The 26,710-nt window shown below is 42.2% G+C and overlaps 1 protein-coding gene across 9 annotated transcripts in view; it reads right to left on the bottom strand.

Moving 5' to 3' along the window:
• ADCYAP1R1 (ADCYAP receptor type I) overlaps positions 1-26,710 on the bottom strand; it is a 172,958-nt gene that overhangs the window by 36,740 nt on the left and 109,508 nt on the right. For 5 of the 9 annotated variants that reach the window (XM_043541642.1, XM_037891202.2, XM_027828858.3 and 2 more), the window contains 9 exons: positions 24,345-24,380; positions 23,598-23,639; positions 22,552-22,661; positions 21,873-21,970; positions 20,663-20,795; positions 16,057-16,210; positions 12,216-12,276; positions 8,522-8,591; positions 5,927-6,018 (listed from right to left, as the gene is read on the bottom strand). In XM_043541642.1, the coding sequence (XP_043397577.1) occupies positions 5,927-6,018; positions 8,522-8,591; positions 12,216-12,276; positions 16,057-16,210; positions 20,663-20,795; positions 21,873-21,970; positions 22,552-22,661; positions 23,598-23,639; positions 24,345-24,380 (796 nt within the window). The remainder of the gene's footprint in view (positions 1-5,926; positions 6,019-8,521; positions 8,592-12,215; positions 12,277-16,056; positions 16,211-20,662; positions 20,796-21,872; positions 21,971-22,551; positions 22,662-23,597; positions 23,640-24,344; positions 24,381-26,710) is intronic. The other 4 variants (XM_037891204.2, XM_043541644.1, XM_043541643.1 and 1 more) reach the window with 1 other exon arrangement.

Raw genomic sequence — 26,710 nt, 5'->3', positions numbered from 1 at the left:
AGTCCCAGTGGTGCTCGGGCTCTGACCGTCCCCATAGTAGGGTCCGAGGAACCTGATCCTGAGTGCCTGATGATCTGAATCAGACTGTTTTCTGTGTGAATGGAAGGGGGGTTTGTGCACAAACTTGTGTCAGAGATTAGGTGTAGTGTGCAGTGTAGCCGTACACTGGAAGGTGCCAAGCCAGCCCTCTTTTGGGGGTAGGTGCTTAAGTCCGGAAAGCAGGGAGGCACTTCCCTCTGCTTCTGATTCTCAGCTGCAAATGCTCTCCTGGGGTTAGCCACTGTGACAAAATGAGAATTTGCTGTAATGTCTTTATGAAGCCTATGTGTGCCTCAGTTTCCCCTATATTTTGCATAGCTACCCACTGGGGGGGAAATGACCAACTTTGCTCTCAGGGCAGGCTAAGAGACATAGCAATGCTCATTGCCTAGCTACCAGAGTCTGAATGAGTCATTAAAAAAGACTGTCTGAAGCCGACCCCACATCTGTCGAAAATCCACGACAATGAAGAACCCAATCACCAGAACATTGACACCTAGCAACCAAGAACCCAGAGGGAGATGGATTTTCCCACTTCTCAGCAGGGAAGCTGAGCAAAGATCCCAGCCTGAGAGCAAAGGACTGGAAGGTATGTGGTTGGGGGATAAAGGATTGGCTTCTGGAAGGAATTCTGGGCTTTCTCACTAAGGGGGTCAGATTGACAGTGAGAGAGGCAGAGCCTGAACATGGGGTTCATTACAGCTTGGCTGGGGGTCTAGGCTAACCAGTATGGACTATGCTTTAACCTTCATTTCTCTATGGTAACCAAAGGACTTTCAAATTCTGTGTGCCAGGTGACTAGTAAATGGTTACATTGCTTTGAAAAGGCTGCCTACATCATTGTAAATACTCCCTGAGAGCATTGTGGCTTAGAGGGACCCAGTTCAAGCCTCCCACAGAAATATGGCCTTGCTGGATTCGCTGCAGGCAGCCACAGAGAGAAACAGGAATCTCTGGTGCTGACGGTCCAGGCTTGGAGGCCAGGGGCCTGCTGCTGTGAACTTTGTGGGTCCTTAGGGCCTGGCCCACTAAAGGGGTCACTCCCAGGAGACTGATTACTGTAATATTTACCAAGATTCATATGTTTAGCATATCTGGCATGTAAATACCTTGCAATGCCGGCTACAAAAGTGCCATGTGAACGCCTGTTCTCACTTTCAGGTGCCATTGTAAATAAGAAGTGGGCAGATTATGTCCTGTAAATGTAAACCAACCTGTTTGTCTTAGCGATTGGCTGAACAAGAAGTAGGACTGAGTGTACCTGTAGGCTCTAAAGTTTTACATTGTTTTGTTTTTTGAGTGCAGTTATGTAACAAAAATAAATCTACATTTGTAAGTTGCACTTTCACAATAAAGAGATTGCACTACAGTACTTGTATAAGGTGAATTGAAAAATACTATTTCTTTATCATTTTACAGTACAAATATTTGTAATAATAATAAATAATAATAATATGAAGTGAGCACTGTACACTTTGTATTCTGTGTTGTAACTGAAATCAATATATTTGAAAATGTAGAAAAACGTCCCAAAATATTTAATAAATTTCACTTCGTATTCTATTGTTTAACAGTGGGATTAATCACGATTAATTTGTTTGAGTTAATCGCATGAGTGAACTGTGATTAATCAACAGCCCTAGTTATAACTTTTAGCCCAGTGGTTAGAGCACTCACCTGGGATGTGGGTTCAAGTTCCCCTTCCACCTGAGGGAGAAATAGGGATCTACCATCTCAGGTGAGTGACCCAGTCACTGGGCTATAGGATATTCTGATGTGGAGCTCCCTCAGTCTCTCCTTTGGAAGCTGTTCCATTGGGGATAAATAAGGAAAGGATCACTGGGCCAAAGAGAGGGAGCCAGCAAAAGAATGAGAATGAGTCCGTAGCTTGGTGGTTGGTGCACTCACCCAGGAGCTGGGAGACCCAGGATCCTATACCAAAACCTTTCTGTAATTACGTATCCACAATGGAACAGCTTTGACAGGAGAGATTGAGAGAGCCCTGCATCAAAACACCCCACAGCCCAGTGGATAGGGCATCCAACTGAGAGGTGGCAGACGCCTGTTGAAACCCTTCTCCAAATCATGTGGTGGGGGGACTTGAACTGGGTGTCTCCAACAGCCCAGGTGAGTGCTCTAACTACTGTGCTAAAGTTATGACGGAGGTCCTTGTGCTTCTCCCTCCACTCCTCTGTAGGTCCCCTTACTGGATCGGGCCCCACAGGCAAGTTAGGCAAAGAAACACCTATCTTTCCCAGTTCATGAATCACACTGGGGCTTAGGTGTCTGGATGACTGGCACAAGGCTGCAGTGTGCATGCTCAGAGGCAGAAACATAGGCGCCTAAGGAATATCTATTGCAAAAATTTAGATGCTGAGCAATTTTAGGCTTTTAGGCATCTACAGGCGGCAGTTGAACAGACGGTTTTTGAACCCCAATGGAGTCTGATTCTCAGATTTAGGCACCTACGTCCTTTTGTGAGTCTATCCCATAGTGCCTATGAAACAGCAAACTCATAAGCTAGTTGATAAAATGACCCTCATGTGTGAAGATACAATATAGATAATAGGAATATAACATTTCCTCTCATTTCCTCTCAAAGCCAGTAACAAGCTTTTTAGAATTCTTCTTGAGTTACAGGCAAGTTTACCCATATGGAAAGGGCATGTGTGTTTCATATACACAGATAGTATATCATATTTCATGTGTATGGACTTTAATATATAAGGAACCATTTACATATTAATTTATATATGGGTCATATACTGTATCATCTCAAGTAAATCCAACATATAAAATTATCCTAATGTAGGGATATAATGTATGGATACAATTTTTTTTGTCCCATATGGGTGAAAAGAGTATTTGTCTTTACAAAAAAGATACACATGCTCTTTAATATGGAAGTGTATGAATTAACTTATCCTAAAGTACTGTATGACATTTCTTTCTCTCTCTCTCTGCCTCTGTGTGTGTGTGTGTGTATCAACATATTCACAGTGGTCTTTTTAGGGTAATGCAAAGAGGCTACATCTTGTTCACCTTATTCACATGAGCAATAGCAGTTACATAAATAGTTCCACTGAACTGAATGACCCAAATTCTGCCCATAGATATACTTGTGAACCTCCAGTTTATTAATGCCCAGATTCAACAAAACATTTGAGCAGGTGCTTAATTTTAAGCGTGTGCTTATACCCCATTGAAGTCAATGGGACTCAGCCACATGGTTAACTCCTTTGCTGAACAAGTTAACGTGTGCTTAAGTGCTTTGCTGAATGGGGCTTGAGTACTGAGTTGACCCAAATGGGACTGTCTGAGTGGGAATTTTGACGGCTTGTCTCATTTTTATAATAAAGGATGAAATTCTGGCCCCAGTTCTTGACCCTATACCAAAACTCCTATTGAGGTCAGTGGGCCAGGATTTCACGCAAAGTATTTTTTCCAACCAGTATTCAACAATATGAACATTTATTTTTTCTTCCACGTGAATCATGTCTATGGATTCACAGCTGGGATACAGAATGAGCTGCCTTGTCTTTCATTCTCATTTAGCCTGACAGTACTGAATTCCACAGTGCTTTTTTCAAAATGGTACATTAGAACAAAAAGATAACCCCCCCCCCAAAAAAAAACTGCTTTGAGCATGTTTGTTGATATGAGGTGTGTTCAGAGTACTGCAGAAATGGGTGGAAGTGTTTCATTTTTTGTCTGGTTAAAGAAATGGGCAAACTAAACATTTGTTAGTCTGAGATAACAGAATAGGGCAGGGCAGATATTCCATGGAAGTTTTAATATGGTGACATAACCATACCTCTGATGTAACAACAGATTTGTATACAGTATGTGTGCATATATACTATATCTGCCTGTGAATATCTATGCCTATATTTTTTATTTCTTGCATCACTTCTAGATACATTTGCTACTGTTAAATCTGTTTGGATAAACAACACTCCACTTCATAACACGTACATAAATGAAGGATATATTTACACATGTCCATTTATACAGTTGCAAACAAATATGAAAAAATAATGGCAGCGAATGAAACAGAAAATATGATGTTTTCTTGTTCTGGTTGCCAACTATACACATAGGAAAAATATCAGTGAAACCCAGTAACCATATTGACTAAAAAATGGCAAGGATGCTTCATAGCCTACTCTAATCATTTGAATTTATGACATGCTTTGCCTCATATGTAATAGCTGTGCAGCAAACATGCACTTAGCTATTCACAGGAAGAGATGGCTCTGCACATCTAGATTGCCATTTAAGATGCAGTGGGGATTTCCTGCAAGCAATTACATGGGAAGTCTTCATGCACTGGATTGGGCAAACCATGTGGGTAAGCGGGCTAACCTAGCCACTACAGTTTCTCCTGAGTTGTAAGTCTCAGCAGTGTGTATCTGCAGAATGTATTTAAAGCATTCTTTAGGTCTGTGGGTATAAAGCTTACAGCTTTGAGTGAAACACCTTCATTAAATGGATGTTCCATTTAGGGAAGACCAAAAGGAGACCGTGATCTACAGTAGTGCCACCATTTCATGCAAACATAAACTGGGGGATAGGATAGGAGAAAAAAAATGATTTTCATCCATCAGTCACACAATGAACTATGGGTTCCTCTGGTGACCAGACCTGCAATGCTTACTTAGGCAAATATTGATGTTGCAGTGTTTTGTCATAGACACAAGTCTCCATAGCAATGAATGCAAAGAGAATTATTTAGGATGCTGAACAGAGACAAAGATCCTGAAGTTCTATCTTCTAAATTAGCTTAAACGTGGTCACTACACAGGATCTCTCTACGCTCCGTCCAGGACTTAACAGTGACGAAATGAACGGCTTACTACACCACAGACCTCAATGGGATTTTTGCGTAAGTAAGGACTTTTGGACTGGGCTGTAAGGTACAGTGGAGGTGTTAGATCGAAATTTTAAACATAATCCTAAATGTTAAGAAATCTCCTCCTGTAACCTGTTAAATTGGATTTTTCAGTGCTAAGCAAAGACTAATAATCAGGGTTTTAGCTTGCACAAAATGCATGGACTTTGGAAAGGTGCAAGGGAAACCTGCTTAGTCCTTAGGCAGGAAACCAGGGGAAGCACCAGGCATTTTGTAGCTATTTTTTTTTTCCTTTCAACATTCCATAAGTATTTAAAAGTAAAACAAAAATAATTCTAATGGGAGACACAAACCGGAGATGGGGATTTACAGCCAAATCAGTGCTGACAACGACTCTCTAGGAGGAGGAAGAAGTAGGAGCTAATGGACAGGACATATGTTTTGGAAAAAAAAAAATAAAAGGGCAAAATGAAAACAAGCTCCGATTTAAAAACTCACATGGAAACATTTAAGATTAGTTGTGAGCTTTGAAGCAGTTTAAAGAGCAATAACGATTGTTTACTTTATGTTGAATGGATTCAAAATTACCATCCAAAAAGGGGAATATATGTAACTTCACAAGGACTTTGTAACTTAGAATCTCTGATAAAGTCCACTGAAGTTAACAGAATGACTCTCATTGAATTCAGTGGACTCTGGATCAGGTTCTTGGAACATATGAAGCCCAGCAAACTGTCTCATAGATATAACAATCCTCGAAGCCTGGACAGTATGTTAATTTCCAAATAACTGATCTGTGCATAATCGTTTTTTTAAACATACACAGCATTTACAATTATTTTCTAAGAGCTTTAAAGAGAGATCAAAGGTGGCACTAAAAAAAGCATTTTAGTGGCCGCTGGATTAAAAAAAAATCATTAATAGACTCTATGACACAGACAAAAAAGTCAATTGAGTTCTATTGAGGGTGTTTTTCCTATGTGTATATTAGAGATCTGAATTAATTAGTGCTTATTTGACAGCTATTGTACTTACAAGTAAATGCTGGATTCGTTGCCCCCAATATCAGGCGACTGGAGTTTCTGCACAAGGATAACGATTATGCCAATGAAAAGAACAAAGTTTATCTGGGAAGAGAAGAAAAAGAGAAGTGAAAAGCAATCCTGGCTTATGGGTAGAATGCTATTAGCTATGCCGTATTTCTCCTAATATGATAGGGAGAGTCTGACCCGCTGGCCCCATTGCCTCACTCCTCCCAAACCTGCAGAGCTGGAACTCTGTAGAACCTCTGTGGAGAGGGGACTTTGCAGGGTCATGATTAATAGTGGGGCAATATGCCATGGAGGCAGCATTCCCACTTTGTCTATTGCCCCAAGCCCAGATTTTGTGGGCACAGACTCCCTTGCGTGCCTGAGCATGCCTTTGCCAGCAACAGTTAATGAGAGGCTTAAGTAAACAGTTTTCAGCATTTGTCATTATCAAAAACTGCAAGGGAAACAGATCCTTGAATGCCTGTACTTGGCTGGCCAGATCTCAGGCCTAAGGGGTACTGAGCACTTTCAACTCCCATTGACTTCATGCACTCAGCACCTCTCAGAATCAGGCTACATGTGAAGGAAGAGCTGATCTGTTCTCTTACTGAGCGAGGGTAAGGCAGGTGGCTTTGCCATATTGCTCGTTGCAGCCCTGAGGCTCGATTTAGCTCACAGATCCATGCAGGCGGGGAGAAGGAAGGGGGCGGGAAGGGGCTGTGGTGGAATAATGTCCACAAAAGGGAGCAGGTGAGGGGCCTTGGCTACTGCAGCTGGGGAATGCCCTGACCGAACACTAGAAGTGGTAAAAAAAAATCCCATTTTGTTTCTGTTAAAAATTTCAATTTAAAACCCCCCCCAGAAACAAAAGCTAACACAGTCACCGGGCTCTGAAATTCCTTTTTCCAGACAAAAATCAAACATTTCATCCATACGGATAGGTTTTCAAAAAAAACATTTTGATTTTAATGCTGCTGCATTTTTGATTAAAAAAAATAGTCAAAAATTGCGAACAGCTCTGCTCAGGGCATCCCCTCAGCAGCATCCAGCATCAGAGCCCCCGACATAATTTTTAACTTTCCCTTCACTGAAACCCCCAAGGGAGGGGGGTGGAAGTACCATCACCTACGTATCCTCTAGGGTGGATCCCCCTTGGTGATCTGTCACCGGGAATTGCAGGACCCTTATGATTTCATTTTACGCTCCTCTACCTGCAAATGTTGCATTATTATTTTCTGAATCCATCTTAGTCTCTGCATCTGTGCCCACATAACTTCGTCTTATAACAAGTATGGCTCTACTATAGAATCATAGGACTGGAAGGGACCCCGAGAGGCCATCTAGTCCAGTCCCCTGCACTCAGGACAGGACTAAGTATTATCTAAACCATCCCTGACAGGTGTTTGTCTAACCTGCTCTTAAAAATCCCCAGTGATGGAGATTCCACAACTTCCCTAGGCAATTTATTCCAGTGCTTAACCACCCTGACACTTAGGAATTTTTTCCTAATGTCCAACCTAAACCTTCCTTGCTGCAATTTAAGCCCACTGCTTCTTGTCCTCTTCTCAGAGGTTCAGAAAAACAATTCTTCTCCCTCCTCCTTGTAACAACCTATTATGTACTTGAAAACTGTCATCATGTCCCTTCTCAGTCTTCTCTTTTCCAGACTAAACAAACCCATTTTTTTCAATCTTCCCTCACAGATCATGTTTTCTAGACCTTTAATCATTTTTGTTGCTCTTCTCTGGACTTTCTTCAATTTGTCTACATCTTTCCTGAAATGTGATGCCCAGAACTAGACACAATACTCCAGATGAGGCCTAATCAGTGCGGAGTAGAGCGGAAGAATTACTTCTCGTGTCTTGCTTACAACACTCCTGCTAATACATCCCAGAATGATGTTCGTTTTTTTTGCAACAGTGTTACACTGTTGACTCATATGTAGCTTGTGGTCCTCTATGATCCCCAGATCCCTTTCTGCAGTGCACCTTCCTAGGCAGTCATTTCCCATTTTGCATGTGGGCAACTGATTGTACAACTGATAGGGGCAAAGCAAGCCTGGTGGGCTTATGACAGCAAGTATACACTGCCTAGGACAGGGCCATCCTGATGCTCCAGATATGACTTGCATTGGCTTTATAGAGCTTAGGGACAGAAGGGAGAACTACAATCATCTGGTCTGACCTCCTGTGTTACACAGGCCAGATAATTTCCTCCCGTTATTCCTGTATAGAGCCCAATAACTTGTGTTTGACTAAAGCACATCTTCCAGAAAGGCATCCAGAAGACAGAGAATCCACCACTTCCCTTGGTAGTTTATTCCAGTGATTAATCACTTCAATAAGAGATGTGCATGATTTACTATCCAGAGCCAGAAAGAGGTCCTGCATGCTAAAGGTATCTGTGAACCCTGGGAGCAGTAATACTTGGGTACATGCATGTTACATAATAGCAGGTATTTTCCAATTTGCTTAGGGCAGAGCAACTTCTAGCCAGCCTCACCCTCTGCTATGTGACAACCTGTAGAGTCATTGGCTTTAATTCAGTTTTAGCTCATATTGATAGCCATGAAGAGATATCTTGTACATATGTTACTTACCATTATTGATCCAACCACGGGACCCTTGATCACCCACCACAGGGCAGTGTTATCATTCATGTCCCAGCAGCTAAAATAATTAAAAAATAAAGGGGGATTCAGGGGAAGAAAGAGAGAGAGAGAGAGAGATAAAGAGACCACAGGGCACGCCAGTACATTGATATTTTCTTCTATTGGAACTTTGTCACAAGAGGGAAAGGAAGGTCTTGCAACTAAAGCACAAGGCTTTGACTCAAGAAATAAGAGTTCCCAGTCCTGTCTCTGACACTGACTTCCCTATGCAGCCTTAGCCACATCACCTGAGCCAGATGTTCAAAGGTATTTAGACACCTTAATATGCAAAGAGGTGTCTCTTGAGATTTAACCTAACTCCCATTTAAATCAATCACAGTTAGGCGCCTCACCTGTTTAGGCACTGCCAAAAATCCTGCTAGCCACTGATATGCATCCTTAGGCACCTTTGAAAATCTGGCCCCAAGTGTCTGTATGCATCAGTCCACGTCTGCAAAATGGGTATTCGAGCACTTAACTAGCTCAAGGGGGTGTTTTGAGGTTTACTGTGCAGAAGAGCAAAGTGATATTTTAGAAGGTTCAGACTGAGTTTTGGGCAAAGGTTTAGGTCAGTTCTTATTTTAACTGTTGTAATGTCCTCTGCAGCAATCTATCATTAAAGCAAATGGCATTTCTGCCCATTGGATCCGCATTCTGCCTTCATATGCACAATTGACACCTATGGAACTGCATGAGCACTACATACAAACACTCATTTGAGGGCTAAATTGGTCAACAGAATGTTTGGGTTTTCAGGCCTTGGATGTGTTTCTCGAATTGGGAAAATAGTGCAAACTTTTTTTTCTTGTACATGCATCTGATCTTTTCCCCCCTGCACAGCTTTTGATCAGTGTTCCCAATTTTAAAACAAATCAAGCATGGTTACTGACTGGGATTTATTTTTCCTAGCACCATCAGGCATCCTAAAATGCTTTGCACTTGAAGTTGTGAGCTTTCCTCCCCATGGGAATAACAACTGTAAATCCTGGTTCTAGTGATGTATTGTCAGATTCTAACCCACAGTGAAAAGAACTCAGAAGAACAAAATGTTAATATTGTAAAAGTTTATCTTTACCTTTTACATATATCAAATGCCTGCCTGCAAAACACTGGGGGTGGGGGTGGGGGGGGTTGGAGTAGAAACCCGTACATTAAAAACTATGGTCCCTTTGTTGTGTGTACATGTGTGGGAGTAGAGGAAATGTTTGTGAGCCAGATTCCATCTTCCATATGTATGTGGTGCACAGATCTGAAATTTCCCCATCAGTCCTGACTCATACCCACAAATGAACCACTCCATAGGTTGTCTAAGACAGGGAAAGTATATATATGTGGGGTGAAATTCTAGGGCAGGGTCTAATGGGTCAGGCACAGACAATGGCCTGTATTTTTATCCCTTACACACACAGTGAATGGAATTTTCAAAAGATCCTAAGTGACTTCAGAGCAAGAGTCCCACTGAAAGTCAATGATTCTTGTGCTCTTAAGCTACGCAGGCACTTGTGAAAATTTCAGCCAGGATCTGTAAAACTGAATTTGTCAGGACCCTGCATAGATTAGCCCTGCTCTGGAGGGTTTGTGCGGGGGACCATGTCTGGTTAGCATATGGACATCATTAATAGTAGTTTTGCAGTGTTAATATGCATCATTTTGTGGCTAAGAATTTGTCCATAAAGGAATAAGCTGTCAGGGATCAGGGCCTGGAACAGAGTCTGTTTCCCAGCACCCCAACAAGTGCAGCTGGCTTGCAGCAGGCTACCTGACTGACTGCCCCACCTAACTGGTCAGGAAGAGCAACTGGCTGGCTGTTAGCCCAGCATCAGCTCTCTAGTGGCTCAGTGCATTCATGTCCACAGCTGCGACCCTCCCTGTGCCTGCTGCTCCTTGCCGTATTCCAGCATTGCTCCTGTTACTGCCTTGTTCCCCAGCCTTGTTCCTGCTCAGTCCTAACTACCTCAGATTGCTCCTGGCTACAGCTTCCTCACCCTGACTCTGGTTCTTGACTCCAGTTCTGACCCTTGGCGTGGCTACTGGCTTCCAATCCTGGCTCTGACCCTTGGCCTGGCTCTTAGCTCCGGCACTGACTCCTGGAATGGCTACTGGTTCCTGACTCCAGCCTTGGCCCTGGGACTGGATTTGCTTCCCAGTTCCTGCTTCGACCACTAGCCATGACTCTTGCACCTTCCACTGAACCTGACTGCCCACGGGCTGGTTTCTAACATAAGCAGTTACAAGGGCAAAATGTGCATTTCCCAAGACCACTTTAGCCCAACCCGTGCGCCTCCCACAGAATGGAAGGGGTGGAAGCAACAGCCACTTTTCCCTTTCTTATGAGTCAGTGACATAAGAGCACATTAGAATATGAAAAACAATGAGAAAAGAGCTGGGCATGTAAGTATTGACTTAAAGACTGCACTTCCCAGGCAGACTCTGTTACAGGTACGAGTGGCTTGCTGCTGTGGAGACCAGAACCACATGACTTCTTCTGTTGCGGGGGAAGGCCCTTTTCCATTTTAAGATGCCAAATTCTGAGCTCTGGTGTAACTCCATTCCCTTCAGTGGTATTACTCTGGATTGACAGACAGCACCATCTAGAGACCCAGTTCCCTTCTCACTTACACTGGACTGCATCAGGAGTTGAAGTCAGTGTCTTTAAATTTCAGCCCTTACCCTTTCTCTTGGTGGATTCCCGGCCCCATAATTTCTGAAATGTTTTCAGACTCACGCTGGCTTTTCCTCCCCACCCTTGAACAAACCTAGCTGATCTTTCAAAAAAATAAAATACAATAGCCACTGAGAGACTCAGCTCGACTCCATCTACATGTGCTGCATGTTAATTAACTTCTAAGAAAGAAAGCAGCAAAGGTTTTTCCTCCCATGAGATATTTACTCCCCCAAAACAGGGGCCATCTGGATTTCTAAAAGCAATTAATGCATTTAGGACCAGTGCTATAATCATCATAATGACACAACAGGGATTTCTGGCTTGTTTTGCATGGAAATAGGTGATTTAATTTGTTTTATCATCAAAATAGAACACTGGATTAAAAAAAAAACCCAAATCCTCCATGGAGAGAGGTTTTTACGTGTAGTCAGTCACTGAATCACTAGGAAGGGAATTTGAGAGAGATGGACCTGAGCCAGAACCTCAGATACAAACATCTCTAATCTTTGGTGAAGTTGGGATCTAATATTCAGAGATGCTGAGTACCTGAAATCCCCAAGGGCTTCAAAGGGCAGCAACTCAGAATACTGTATCATGTCTACTTCTGTGCTTAAATAGGTATTTAGGAGTCCAACCTTAGGTTCTCAGTGGTTTAGCCCAATGGTTCTCAACCTGTTTACCACTGTGGGCCGCATATGTAGCCCACAATGTGTTATGTGGGCGACATCCAATACGACCAGTATGGCCCTGAGAATGTCACACGGGCCACAGCTCTGTGCTGATTGGGTCGCAAGTTGAGAACCACTGGTTTAGCCTAAGCAAATTGACCAAAGTTATACAATGAGTTAGTGGCAGAGTTAGGAACGGAAGCCAGGTCTCCTGGCCCACATTCCCCTACTCTAACCACCAGACCTCTTCCCTTCTGTACTTCACTTGAAAATGAGGTGACTGGAGGGTTTCTCACCCAATGGTACCTACCCGGTATCATCAAAGTGAAGTCTCAGTACAGCCCAGACAGTGACACAAATTGTCGGGGTGCCTACAAAAGACAAGAGAGAGAAATCATTATTTGTTTATTGTTATTTATTATCCTTATTTGCACATCGCACATCACTTCCATCTGATGCGCAATCTTTCTCCACGGAGGTTTTATGTTTCAATGGCTTATAGGGGAAAAAAAGCTGCTAGGAATGACCCCAAGCCCTACAGTTTACAACAGGATTGTTCTTGAAATGAATCTAGCAGCCCTTACTCTGTAAGGATTTGGCATTCGAGTAAGGACTTCGAGTCAGAATCCAAAAAGGGTGAGTTGACTTCAGTGAGGTTTCATGAGTATAAATGACGACAGGGAGGGGTCTATAGTGTTTTAGGCCAATGTCGTAGAATGGTGCAGGATTAGATTGTTGTGCTGTTGATATTGTTCAATCACCACACAAAACACTGGAAATAAGCCCGGCATCTTCCTCTACTTAGAGATGCTGAGGGATGCAACCGCTGCACAGAGGCAAATGTGGAGTTTTAATGGCATGCATTGTATTTTTGAAATGGGGCAAATGAAAGATTCAACCCCTGGTGGGAAGATTAAGGAGAGGGACTGACAGAAACCACAAGGACGTAGACAACCCTAGGGTGTAGCAGGAGGTGAGACTGGCAGCCGCAAGTAAGCTTCATACATTTTGCAAAGCTGAGTTGGTGTCACATTGGTTAATAAGTAGAATTAATCTTCTCAGGGCCTGTCCTGAAGCTACTAAAATTGAGAATACCACTTTCTAAACCTATTTGGTTGAGCAAAGCAGAGCTCTGTCAAAGAAGAACATAGCCGGATATTCTGAAAAGTTAAAATAGAGCAAGATTGAACAGCAACAAAAATAAACATTCTGGGGAGAGGAAATAAAGCATGTTAAGTTGAATCCAATGTTAATATTCTCATGCTTATGAAAGACCAAGGATCTTTGGGTGCATAATGGATGTTTATAAAATTTCAAACCAAAACACTACATTAAAAATGAAGATCTGATGAAACTGTAAGTGTGATCAGATCGAGCGGGTCCGCTGCATCTCTTGCTTACAATGGTGTAAATCAGAAGTTACTGCAAAAAAGTCAGTGGAGCTACAGCAATGAAAAGTGGGTGTGAGATCAGAATCGGGCCCAGTGTATCTATTGCAAATGTAATCCAAACGACGCTTCCACATAGGGATATGCACGGGGAGGAGACGGGGGGCAAGCAGGGGTGCAGGTCCTGGGGCCGCAGCGGGAGCTAACGGCTCTTCCAGCCACGGGACCTCAGAGGTGAGAGAGCGCGCAACCTCTTCAAGCGTCAGGACCGGAGGAGCTTGCTCCCTGCCCCTGCTCTAGCCGGAGGAGCTCTGCGATTCCGCCGTAGCCAGGTACTTGTGGATACACAGAGTCATAGAATCATCGAATATCAGGGTTGGAAAGGACCTCAGGAGGTCATCTAGTCCAAACCCCCTGCTCAAAGCAGGACCTAATCCCCAACTAAATCATCCCAGCCAGGGCTTTGTCAAGCCTGACCTACATCTCTTGAGCCAGCTCCATGACACATGGATTTTCGTTGAAATGATGAATGCACTGCTGTTTATTTCTATGCATATGGTGTTTGTGCATGTGTTGATATGGCAAGGTCAGAATAAAAGCAGCATCAAAATGCTGCTGAAAGGCCCATTCTTGCAGAGAGAATTTCTTCCCTTACCAGGAGCAGAAATTACAAGAAATCTCATGAGAAGATAGGATCTTTCCTGAAATTATCAGACCTATTTTGCAGGGCTAAGAGGACTGAATAGTTCAGAAAAGTATCCACATTTGTAACGGTCATTAATTTTATGCTGAGTGCTGACAATGCACTTGGAGCCCTCCAAAACACAGGTGAAGACCTCAGCCCTGCAGAGTGCTGACCCCCCTTCAGCTCCTATGCATGCAGCTCCATGCACCTTGAAGCGTTGGACATTTTTTGCTCTGGGGAACTTATGATCCTGAAATCAAATATTCACCTGAGACAGGGTTGCACTATGGTCTGGTTACACATCTAGGTAGTTCTTTAATTATATAGACGGACAATCCCTTTGTCAGTGTGTCTGTATGCTGTCTTATATTGTTGCATCCGATGAAGTGAGCTGTAGCTCACGAAAGCTCATGCTCAAATAAACTGGTTAGTCTCTAAGGTGCCACAAGTCCTCCTTTTCTTTTTACGAATACAGACTAACACGGCTGCTACTCTGAAACCTGTTCTCATATTGAACACTATATTCAGATGCGCTAACAGACATAAGCCTAGAAGATCCTGCAAGCAGATCTATGGGGATAGAGCTTTACGCCTGCATGGAGTGTCATTAAACTCAGTGGGCTCTGCCTGGGCACAGAGCCCCGCTCTTTTAGATTAGATAGCAGCTTTGCTGAGAAGCAGTGTGGTTGAGTGGCTAGGGTGCTGGTTTAGACCTGCAAAGACAAGAGTTCTATACCTGGCTTTCTCACTTCATCTTTCTGTGGCTCTGTTTCCCCTCCCACTCTTTTTCTGTTTAGAGTGCATGATCTTCATAGCAGGAGCTGTCTCCTATGCCTATATACGGAGCCTAGCACAATGGAGCCCTGAATCCTACTGGGGCTCATAAGTGCTAAAATAATACAAATCAGAAGAACCAGAGCTGTAAATGTTTTCAGATTTCTTTTGCTGTTTTTTTAAATTACTCCAAGGAGTTATTTCTATCCATGATCAGTTTTGAAGGGAACTTGTTTTACAAAACATAGAACATTGGGCCTAACCTTGAGACCATGCGATTAAACCTGAGACAAGCAGCTGCAATCAATGGTTTCTCCTGTGTCTGGCATCTTGGATTCATAGCCAAAATTTCAATTACATACTGTCTGATTAACATGAATTTGGCCCCAGAAGTTTCACATCCAAAATAAGCACATTACATATCATCACAGGATTCTCTAAAGCACGGTTTGTTTCTTTCCAAGATAACCAGCTCTTATTTACCTATCCATTTCTGGATTGTGAAGTGAGTCTTACTTAGAGATGCTTTCCACTCAGTCATCAGCTTTCAGACATGACTAGCCTCAAGGAATGAGCCAGAGCGGCTATTTTTCTGATGTGTATAAGCAGAAAACTTCCTATTAAGAACATTAAGAACTCTTCTTGCAAAGAGAAATCCTCTAAAGGAAACCATATGCTCGCAAGTGATGCAATATCGTCCTTATTTTAATGCAGGTCTGGCTAGACTGGGAGACAAGAAGCAGTTTGGTTTATAATGACAATACTGATATCTGTAATACCAGTGGGAGGAGAAAAAAAAAAACTTACATCACTTAATCCACATATAATGGAGAAGTGGGGGTTGTCTGGTTTGCTTCTTTTTTGACTATTAAAACACTTCTTGGAGTGCTACTAGAGGCATGTTGATTTTCTTCAGAAAGAAAGACGCTTGGATCTCCATGGTTCTACAGCCAACCATATGACTGGCTTATGAGCACTGCTGAGGAGTCCCAAAAGGAGGTCTCATTCATCTCAAATTGGGCAAGGAAGATGGTTGTGATGCCGGGGCTTTGGGGTGGGAGGTAAGGAAGTCCTCCTTTTAGATTACATGCCACACACACTTGTACACGCAAACACATGGAGAGCATAGAAATGCAAGTGCCTGGAGCTGGTGACTGAAAATACCAGGTGGCTTCTGCTTTGATTACACTCATTCGCTTGTTCTCATTCAACTCCTCATTTCAAGATAAAATTAGGGGGAGTGAAGTCTTTTGCATGCAGCAGGGTTAAAAATAAACAAAGCCCATGTAAGAAATGCCACCTACCCCAACCGATGATGGTGTACCAATAAAAATATCTCCTCTCTGGGAAAAAGGTCTCCACGAGTAAGGTGAAAAGGTACAATCCCTCAATGAACAGCCAGAAATAGTTGGACATGACACAATAGTGGAAAAAGACCATCACTGCTTTGCATTCCACCTACAAAAAAGCAAGCACAAATAAAGTTATTTTGCTGTTTCACCCGTGTTTGATGGAGATATGAGAACTAGACACAGATCCCGAAATCCTCTAAACAACAAGTAAAAACAATCTGGCCTTTTATTTTATAATACGTACATCTAAAGAGTTTATGAAAACTGTTACAAGCCACTTTAAGAGTTCAGAGTAACAGCCGTGTTAGTCTGTATTCGCAAAAAGAAAAGGAGTACTTGTGGCACCTTAGAGACTAACCAATTTATTTGAGCATAAGCTTTCGTGAGCTACAGCTCACTTCATCGGATGCATACTGTGGAAAATACAGAAGATGTTTTTATACACACAAACCATAAAAAAATGGGTGTTTATCACTACAAAAGGTTTTCTCTCCCCCCACCCCACTCTCCTGCTTGTAATAGCTTATCTAAAGTGATCACTCTCCTTACAATGTGTATGTTAATCAAGGTGGGCCATTTCCAGCACAAATCCAGGTTTTCTCCCCACCCTCCCCCCAACAAACCCACTCTCCTGTTGGCAACAGCTTATCTAAAGTGATCACTCTCCTTACAATGTGTATGATAATCGACGTGGGCCATTTCCAGCACAAATCCAGGTTTTCTCCCCCCTGCCCCGCCCCCCCCCACACAAACCCACTCTCCTGTTGGTAATAGCTTATCCAAAGCGATCACTCTCCTTACAATGTGCACGATAACCAAGGTGGTCCACTTCCAGTACAAATCCAGGGTTTAACAAGAAAGTATGAGGAACGGGGGGGGGGGGGGGGGGGGGGGGAGCGGTTAGGAAAAAGCAAGGGGGAAATAGTTACCTTGCATTATGTCATTATGCAAGGTAACCTATTTCCCCTTGTTTTTTCCTAACCCCCCCTGTTCCTCAGACGTTCTTGTTAAACTCTGGATTTGTGCTGGAAGTGGCCCACCTTGGTTATCGTGCACATTGTAAGGAGAGTGATCGCTTTGGATAAGCTATTACCAGCAGGAGAGTGGGGTGGGGGGAGAGAAAACCTTTTGTAGTGATAAACACCCATTTTTTAATGGTTTGTGTGTATAAAAACATCTTCTGTATTTTCCACAGTATGCATCCGATGAAGTGAGCTGTAGCTCACGAAAGCTTATGCTCAAATAAATTGGTTAGTCTCTAAGGTGCCACAAGTACTCCTTTTCTTTTCACTTTAAGAGTGCAGCTCTAAAGGGTAGAAAACCAATTTTAGCAGTTAGGTGGTATTTTATGAGTGCTTTCAGGCAGCTTAAGAACTTCTCCTAGTAGTAAGGTGTATGCCAACAATGGCAGCTAATTGCTAGATTATAGTCCTCCCTGCCTTAAGTGCAGGTAAGAAAAAGAATCTGGTTTTGTATAGAGAAATCTAAGGAAGGGTTTTAAATAGAAGTAAAAGTGTGGAAAGGCCTGAGATTGCTAAGAGGCTCATAAAGGATGCACCCTACTGTGCAAACTTCAGAATTTTACTTCATTGCAATTTGGTGGAAACTGTCACTCCATGTCAGGAAATGAAAATTGAGGATAAGTTTGAAGAAAGCTGAGTGATTTACCATACGAAGCAAATGGGGAAAAGTTTTAGACAAAACTACAAATCCACTCTATAAAGCTCTGGTGGAGTCTGCTGAACCCTACACAGACATTGCGTTTGGCAGACTTGTCTTTGCAATGTTGCATGTCAACAGGATGATATTGAACCTGCAACATCACCCACTCACAAAATGGCATCACAGAATAGCCCAGAACACTGGAAGCTCATCCCTGGAGCTTGGGGAGGAGGAGACACCTGGTTCCCTCCCATTTACATTCCATCCCCTGGACACATCCTTAGCTAGTGTAAATTGGCATAGCACCATTCACTTCAATGGAGCTACACCCATTTATGTCAGCCAAAGATCCGGCCACCAGACTGTAGGATCTGTGGGACTCATCACTTGTGATTTGAGGTTCATGGAAACTTTGAAACTACTCAGGTAGGGCTGAGTTAATGGATTTTCAGTTTGGGAAGGCTGAACCAAATTTTTTAAAAAAAATTCTGGTTTGATTGGAACCCAAATTGTTTTTTCACAAAGTTTTCACCAAATCAAAAATGCCCCCCCAAAATTTCAGTCAACTCAAAATGTTTTCGGTGGCCTCAAAACTATGTTGTTAATTTTTTGGTCGAGTATTTCATTTTTAATTGGACATCTGTGGTGGTTTCCCCTCCTTTGTTTTGCCTTTTTTTTTTAATTGCCCAAAATTAATTTGAAATGCCACTTTGAGTCAACAAGTCAAAACAAAACGTTTCAAAATGAAATGGTCAAAACAAAATGTTTAATCGCTCTAAAAAAAAATGTCAACCAAAACCATTTGTCAAATTCAATCTGATCTAATGTCTCTGAGCTGGAAATTACACCGCCAGCTAAAAGTATAGCCATACTGGAATCTATTTAAGTGAGAAAGAAAAGGCTGACGAAGAAAGTAGAGTATCAGTGTTTTCCTTTGGAAAAGAATCCTGGGACTTTACATCACAACTGGATGGGCAAGAGAGACCTCAGTTTAGCAGCTCCTCTAGATGTTCATCAGAATGATGGTGGGTTTGGATAAAGTAAGAACCAGATCAAAAGTTACCCATAAAATTGAGCCAAACAAACTGAACTTTTCCTGAGGGTCAAAAAAGTTGAGATATATTTTTTAAAATATATATGTATGTTATTGTTACACACCTATGCTCGTTTTAGTCTTAGAGTGCAGCAAAAGAGGCTGCTCGCCAAGGATCATTTGCCCAGCTGGAAGCCAGAAGTACTTGAAATCTCACAAGAAAGCCCCCAGTACTCTCAGTAGAGCCAGGAAGTTTAGCCAAGTATCCAGATGTCAAGGTACCAACCAAGTTCTTCACCTGCTACCATGCAGTGACCCCTACAGCAGGGCACTGCAGGCGTGAACCTATGTCGCTGCACTGAGGTAAACAAGCTACCGTCACTAAGTGAACTTTACTGGGGTATTCTAGAGGCCATGAGGTGTGAAGCAGAGCTGTAACTAGGCATTTTAGCACCCAGGGCAAGCAAGCATATTTGCATCCCCTACCGTTCCCCCATCCCAATCTGTTTCCACCCCTGTGGCTTTGCGCCCTGGGCTGCTGCCCCGCTCGCCGTGTCCTGATTACGGCCCTGGTTTGAAGATCTAGGATATTTTTAAATCTCTGTTAGAACAATCTTCTTTCTTCCCCAAACCCAGATGTGTTCAAAAAAGATCCCCATCCCTCATCTGGGGGCACTTGGTCTCTTGTCCCCTCCGCCCCATCCTCTTCTAGCCATGCAGGCTTGGGGAAAGGAGAAACTGCCTGGATGGAGCCAGGCTTGAGCTACAGCAGTGAATTCTCGACTCTGGCATCAGACTATGCTTTCTGGACATAAGAACGGCCCTACTGGGTCAGACCAAGGGTCCATCCAGCCCAGTATCCTGTCTTCTGACAGTGGCCAATGCCAGGTGCCCTGGAAGGAATGAACAGAACAGGTAATCTTCAAGTGATCCATCCCCTGTCACTCATTCCCAGCTTCTGGCAAACAGAGGCTCAGGACACTGTCCCTGCCCATCCTGGCTAATAGCCATCTCCCTTTTGATGATTGGCTGTTTGCGCCAACTCCCTCCCTCACAGTCCACTTCAGCCTTAATCCAGGCTTCCCTCTCTCTTTTATTCCTGCCTCCCCTCAGACTGCCTTGAACTCATTCTCTTCCCTTTGTCTTTCCTTTTAGCTGTTCACTTTCTGCCTTCCCTCCTTACCACACTCCTATCCCAGGACCCAAACTCACAATATGGGTGTGCGAATAACAATAACATTAATAAACAAAACCAACCAAAAAGGTCTCACATCATGGAAGTAACAGGATGTTTGTTTCATGGTGTCTGTGTATATAATAATGATATTCTGCAATTTCCACAGTATGCATCCGATGAAGTGAGCTGTAGCTCACGAAAGCTCATGCTCAAATAAATTGGTTAGTCTCTAAGGTGCCACAAGTACTCCTTTTCTTTTTGTTTGCAAACTGTCATCACTCTGTTTTTATAGGACATCTCTTTCGCTCACTGTTTACTGTTATTAAAATTACTTGTACTACTATTTGTAGCACCTAGGAGCCTCAGTCATAGACCAAGACATTATTGTGCTAGGTGCTGTATAAGTCTCATCTGTTTACACTGGAAGCTGATCGTGATCCAGGTTTGGATTCTCTGTTACTATGCATTTGTATGAGTCAAGGGCAATGAAGGACAGACCTCAGGTGGCACGTCCAGGAACAACTGCAATAGAATCACAGAAGATCAGGGTTGGAAAAGACCTGAGGAGTTCACCTAGTCCAACCCCCTGCTCAGAGCAGGACCAATCCCCAACTATTCATACAGATAGTTAACAATCATTATCTCCTTAGAGAAAAACAATGGACTTCGGCCTTGGTTCTACTTACAGTAGATATAAAACAATGGTTGCTGTCCTGTTCTGCATACAAAATCCCGTCTTTGATGAAGACTGATATTGCTCGTAGAATAAATGAAACAAAGAGGTTCATGTGAATAAAGTTCCGAGTGCAGTGAAGCTTCCTAGAAAGAGGAGAGAGGAAATGAGGGTGGATGATTGATTTCTCTCTTAAGAATACAACATCCAGACTGCTTGTTTCATGTCTGAACACCTGGAGTTTGAGCATATGTGATCCCAGCCAATCCAGCAACTCAGGAAACAGTATTCTGTGCTTTCCATGGGGCTGGGAGACCTCAGCATTTTTTTATATCTTACTGACCTCGTGGCCTTGATGATATCATGTGACAATGAATTCTGCTGGCTAACTGTGCATTGTGTGACAAAAAATATTTTAGGTCTACGGAAGATTTTTAAATGCATTTGCTCTAATGCTGGCATCTCTTATTGAATTTTAGTCAAAATTTTGGATTCAGTTTTTAATCTTTGCATTGTAGGTTTAGGTTTTTAGACAGCGGGGAATTTTGCTTTCCTGGTTTAAGAGATGATACTCATGATAACCTTGATAATGTCTGTGCTTAATTTTCCTGGACAGCGCGTACACAGGTGTGAGAATTGGTTCCTACAGAACTTTCCATGAAGACTTCATGGGCAGCACCTTCAAAAGTGCTCAACCTAACTGCTCTCATTGAAGTTGATGGTAATAGTCCCATTTATCTTACTAGGAACAGAGGTAGGCCATTTTACCATTGACTTCAAGATTTCATTAATCAGTGATTTGGGAGAGGAACGATGGTGACCTAAGGTAAGTCATTAAGTTTCTCTGTGTCTCATTTTCCCATTTGTAAAATGGGTATGATAGCACTGTCCTATTTCCCAGGGATATTGAGAGGATAAATATGTTAAAAGATCATAAAGTGTTCAGATACTATGGAAACAGGTGCCAGATAAGTACCTAAGACAGACCAGAGTTAGGACAATGCTGAGTGCTTTGGAAATTCCAATCTCATGTGCACTGAAATATGAACAAAACCAAGAATTAATGACAACACCCACTGGAAAGATCTGATTTTTAAGGGACTGCTGGCATCTTATTTTTGTAACTCCTGAGGTCAAGGACTTGATTTTTTTTTTGGTTCCCTGGACCCTGATCTTTCATCCCCCCTACAGAGATGAGTGACAACTCATTCCTGGTGACTCACCTGAAACGACACAGGATAACCATTGCTGTGGTGAGGGATACAAGGGAAGTGCTGTATCCCACTGTGTACAGAGCCTTCACAGAGAGGTAGTAGTAATCCTTGAGAAACAAACAGGACATGGTCACCAACAGTACTGTCACGTAGGGCCAGATCTTGCTCACCTCACTCAGGGGAGTAATTCCACTCACCTCAGCTCTTAATGGGACTGCTTGGATGAGAAACACGAACAGGGCTGGGCTCATACATGATGTCTTCATGTACTTTTCCCGTGCCATATATAATGACCAGGGTTAGCACAGGTTTGGGTCTGTCTGTGGCTTAATGTCTTACTGAGGTGACTGATAATGTGTGGGGCAAAAACTAGATTTTTGCGATTGCAATGACTACTTCCTACGTTGTTTAAAGGCATAGCAGCTTACTTTAGGGCAGACTATATGCCGTAGTCAACTGTAAGGATTAATTAACTAACGTTTATAAGAGCCACATGCTGCATAAGCGGTATGTATTAATATTATGGAAATATGCAGTGTAATGCTAGACTACAAGCAAAGCCCTGCCTCTTTAGAACTCATATTTATGGATATGAATAACAGAGAATGTTGTATGGATCAGCCCTGAACCAAACAATTAACATGTGTGCACTGTTCTTCACTTGCTCCTCATTTTAAAGGGTTCCTACCTGATTTTCAGACTCTGTTTCATTTTCATCAAACCCGCAGGCATCATAATAATGAGGGAAAGGTTCAGACCAGCCATCCTCTGTGCAATTTCTGCTGATGTCCCCTATATCTGGAATGGACACAAGCATCATGTAAAATAGGTCACAAAGGAAATGCCATTGCCAAACCAAACCGCAGGACACATCTTCCTTTCCTGACTGGAGCATTACCACACATTTCCTGGCCTGACAACATCGTAACTTAAACCTTAGCTTCAGTCCAAAGACTGCAGTTATGGAAATGTTTAAGAGGAGAATTCTGAAGCCAAGAAGGATGGTTAACATGTTTGTTCACATCTCCGATTACCCACAACACTCTACCAGCACACGGCTGCTTCACAGTAGTAGCTCTTGTGACTACACTGAAAAATTAGACCAGTGCACGTGGGTGCACTGAATTCTTTTCTGAATGCCCTGCAAGCCAGAACTGTAGAATGCTTTCTATTTATTGAGCCATTCCAGTTTCTTCTATTTGGATTGAACCTTAACCAGAATTGATTCCAATTTCAGCTTTTGCATGAGGATTTTCTGCTGCTCAGTATTTTTCATTTTTAGAGCAATTTTGTTAGGCAGCACAGGAAAAATAAGGTCAGTGCCACTGACATTTAGTCATGTCATTCATCCACACATGGAACAGAATTCACCTATTGAACCAGTGCATTCTTCTGTGAGCATTCCATTATTTGCTGAATTTCAGTAAGTTATTGTTGCACACCAGCTCCCAGGTCTCTGCAGAAATAGCTACTAAATCACACTGTTGGGTTTCTTCTACACCATTCAGTAATTATTGTTACAGTAGTAAATATAATTTATAATTATATCCTTCTTAGACTGTAGCATTCAATTGATGGATCTTCATAATGCTGCTAAAAGTAACACACAACTAAGCGTGGCACTATAATTAGAAATCATCTGAAAAATAACTTCCAGCTGGCAGGAGAGAAAGCTGGGTTATTCCTTTAGAACAGAGTAAAAATAAATAAAACATCCTTGTTTCTTTTCCTTACCTAAGGGAGTTTGGCCTGTGCTATCCAATAGGTCAAAATCACCTACAAAACCAGAAATATAGTGAGGACATTTTGTTTACAGCTTCTACAATATGGGTTTGATCCAATGTCCAGGAAAGTCTCCTTTCTGATTTCCAGGGTATTTGGATCAGGTCCTAAATAAGTGGCCTGTTTTGTTTTGCCTTTGGGAAAGGTGAAATTGCAAATATGGGTTCACCCTCTAGTTTGAATGACGAACATACTTATGCTAAAGTTTACACACACACACACACACACACACACACACATTTAAAAATCTACAATAAGATGGAGTTAACGTTGAGAGTGCAGATCAGTAATTTAGGATAAAATACCCACGACATCCCTGTAATGTATCCCAAAATCAAGCGGTATAAATCCAAGACAATAAGAGTTATGATAAAATGTAAAGGAAATCCAAACATGTTAATGTATGGAAATGCACAATTAAGGCACCTAAACAACCTTAGTTCTGCCCTGTATTATGCAATAACCATATGATTTTGAGTAAGACATTTTAGCATTTAGATTAAACTAATTTTAAAAGACATCAAATTTTTATTTCCCCTCATGAGTGCTACTGTACTACCAATATTTACGAAGTACAAAAATAATGGGTGTCTGTCTAAATTTTTAGTCTGAGGCACATCATAACCCAGAGCAATTTAGAGAGATGAGCTCTGGGAGAAGATGTATAAAAGCTTGGAAGCCAACAGAACTGCCTCCTACCTGGATGAGTTTGCCCCATGTTATCCACTTCCCAACCTGGAAAGAAATGACATCTGGTTAGCACAGATGATTTTTTCTTTTTTTTTTTTTTTTTACTGGTTTGTTTTCCATAATAACCAAATGTGATTGCAATGTCTGGGAAAGTTCTGTGATCACAGCGGTCCCTTCTGGCCTCGGAATCTATGAATGTATGTCTGACAGGAAAACAAGAATGTAAGGATACAGAATCATAGAAATGTAGAGCTGGAAGGGACCTTGCGCTGAGGGAGGACCACGTATACCCACATTATCTCTGACAGGTCTAACCTGTTCTTAAAAGCCTCAAATGATAGGGAATTCACAACCTCCCTATAGCTAGCAAGTTTTTCCTAATAACTAATCTAAATCTCCCTTGCTGCAGATGAAGGTCATTGCTTCTTGTCCTAGGTGAACAGGAGAACAATTGATCACTGTCCTTTTTGTAACAGCCCTTAATATATCTGAAGACTGTTATCAAGTCCCCCCTCAGTCTTCTTTTCTCAAGACTAAACAGACCCAGTTTTTTTAACCTTCCCTCATAGGTCAGGTTTTCTAAACCTTTTATCATTTTTGTTGCTCTCCTCTGGCCTCTTGCCAATTTGGCCACATCTTTCCTAAAGTGTGACACCCAGAACTGGACACAGTACTCCAGCTGAGGCCTCACCAGCATCGAGGAGATCAGAGCAATTATCTCCTATGCCTTACATAGGATATTCCTGTTAGTACACCCCAGAATATTAGCCATTTTACAATAGCAGCGCATTGTTGGCTCATATTCACTTTGTGATCCAGTTATGCCCCATTCTGTATTTGTGTACTTGGTTTTTCCTTCCTACGTGAAGTACTTTTCACTCGTCTTTTTTGAATTTCATCTTATTGGTTTTAGACCAATTCAAAGTCGTTTTGAATTCTAATCCTGTCCTCCAAAGTGCCTGCAATCCCTTCCACATTGGTGTCACCTGTAAAATTTATAAGGATACTCTACACTCTGTTATCCAAGTCATTAGTGAAAATATTGACTAGCACTGATCCCAGGACTGATCCGATCCAGATACGCCTACCCAGTTTGACTGCAAACCATTGATAACTACTCTTTGAATAATCTTTCAACCAGTTGTGCATGCACCTTGTAATAATTTCATCTCGACCACGTTTCCCTAATTTGCTTATGCAAATGTGTTGGGGGACTGTTCCAAAAACCTTACAAAAATCAAAATATATCACGTCTACCAATTCCCCCCATCCACTAGGCCAGTAACCCTGACAAAGAAGAAAATTAGATTAGTTTGGCATGATTTGTTCTTGACAAACCTATGTTGGCTATTCCTTATAACTCTATTATCCTATAACTGATTGTTCAATAATTTGTTTCAGTATCTTTCTAGGTAACAGCGTTAGCCTAACTGGTCCATAATTCCCCGGCTCCTCTTTGTCCCTCTTTTTAAAGGCAGGTACTATGTGTGCTCTTCGCCAGTCCTCTGGGACCTCACCCATTGTTCATGAGTTCTCAAAGATAATTGCTAATGAGCCCAAGATTGCTTCAGCTAGTTCTTTGAGTCTGCTAAGATGAATTTCATCAGGTCCTGCTGACTTGAATACATCTAATTTACCTAAATATTCTTTGACCTGTTCTTTCCCTGTTTTGGCTTGTGTTCCTTCCCATTTGTCGTTACAATTAATTGTGTTGAGTATCTGGTCACATTAACCTTACCATTTTCTTCATAAGAGCCTTTAACATATTTGAAGCCTGTTATCAGCCCCCCACCAACTCGTCTTTTCTCAAGATTAAACATGGCCACTTTCTTTTAAACCTTTCCTCATAGGTCAGATTTTCTAAACCTTTCATCAGTTTTGTTGCGCTCCTCTGGACCCTCTGATTTGTCTATATCTTTCTTAAAGTGCAGTGCCCAGTAACTGATATGTTTACTTCCTGTATATTATTCAGTCACTAGATATCTCTGTGTGCTGTATAGTGTTCCAGGCAGGGTGCAGCTCCTAGAAAACTAGAGACACAAAGCAGGTACTCAAATTGTGTGGAAACCTGGTTGGTTGGTTATCTGCAGTTGGTTTTCTTAATAAGCAGTGTCTCGTTTAAGAAGGTCAGTGATTCCCTATATCATGATGGGCAGGTCTAAGTTTTATTCAGGTCTCCTCCACTGAGATACTATGTAACCTTGGGCAAGTCACTTAACCAGCCTGGGTCTCATTTTTCTTGTATTTAAAATGAAGCTACCTCCCATGTTAAAAAACAAATTGAGGATCAAATTCTGCCTTCATGTATACCTCATATAGCACTGAGGACCTGGATTAAGATTGCATGGGATGCAAAGACAGCATTTTAAGCTATG

The sequence above is a fragment of the Chelonia mydas genome, chromosome 2, assembly GCF_015237465.2.
Source record: "Chelonia mydas isolate rCheMyd1 chromosome 2, rCheMyd1.pri.v2, whole genome shotgun sequence".
NCBI lineage: Eukaryota > Metazoa > Chordata > Testudines > Cheloniidae > Chelonia > Chelonia mydas.
The sequence above is the reverse complement of the archived record's forward strand: the minus strand, read 5'-3'. Positions and strand labels throughout refer to the sequence as shown.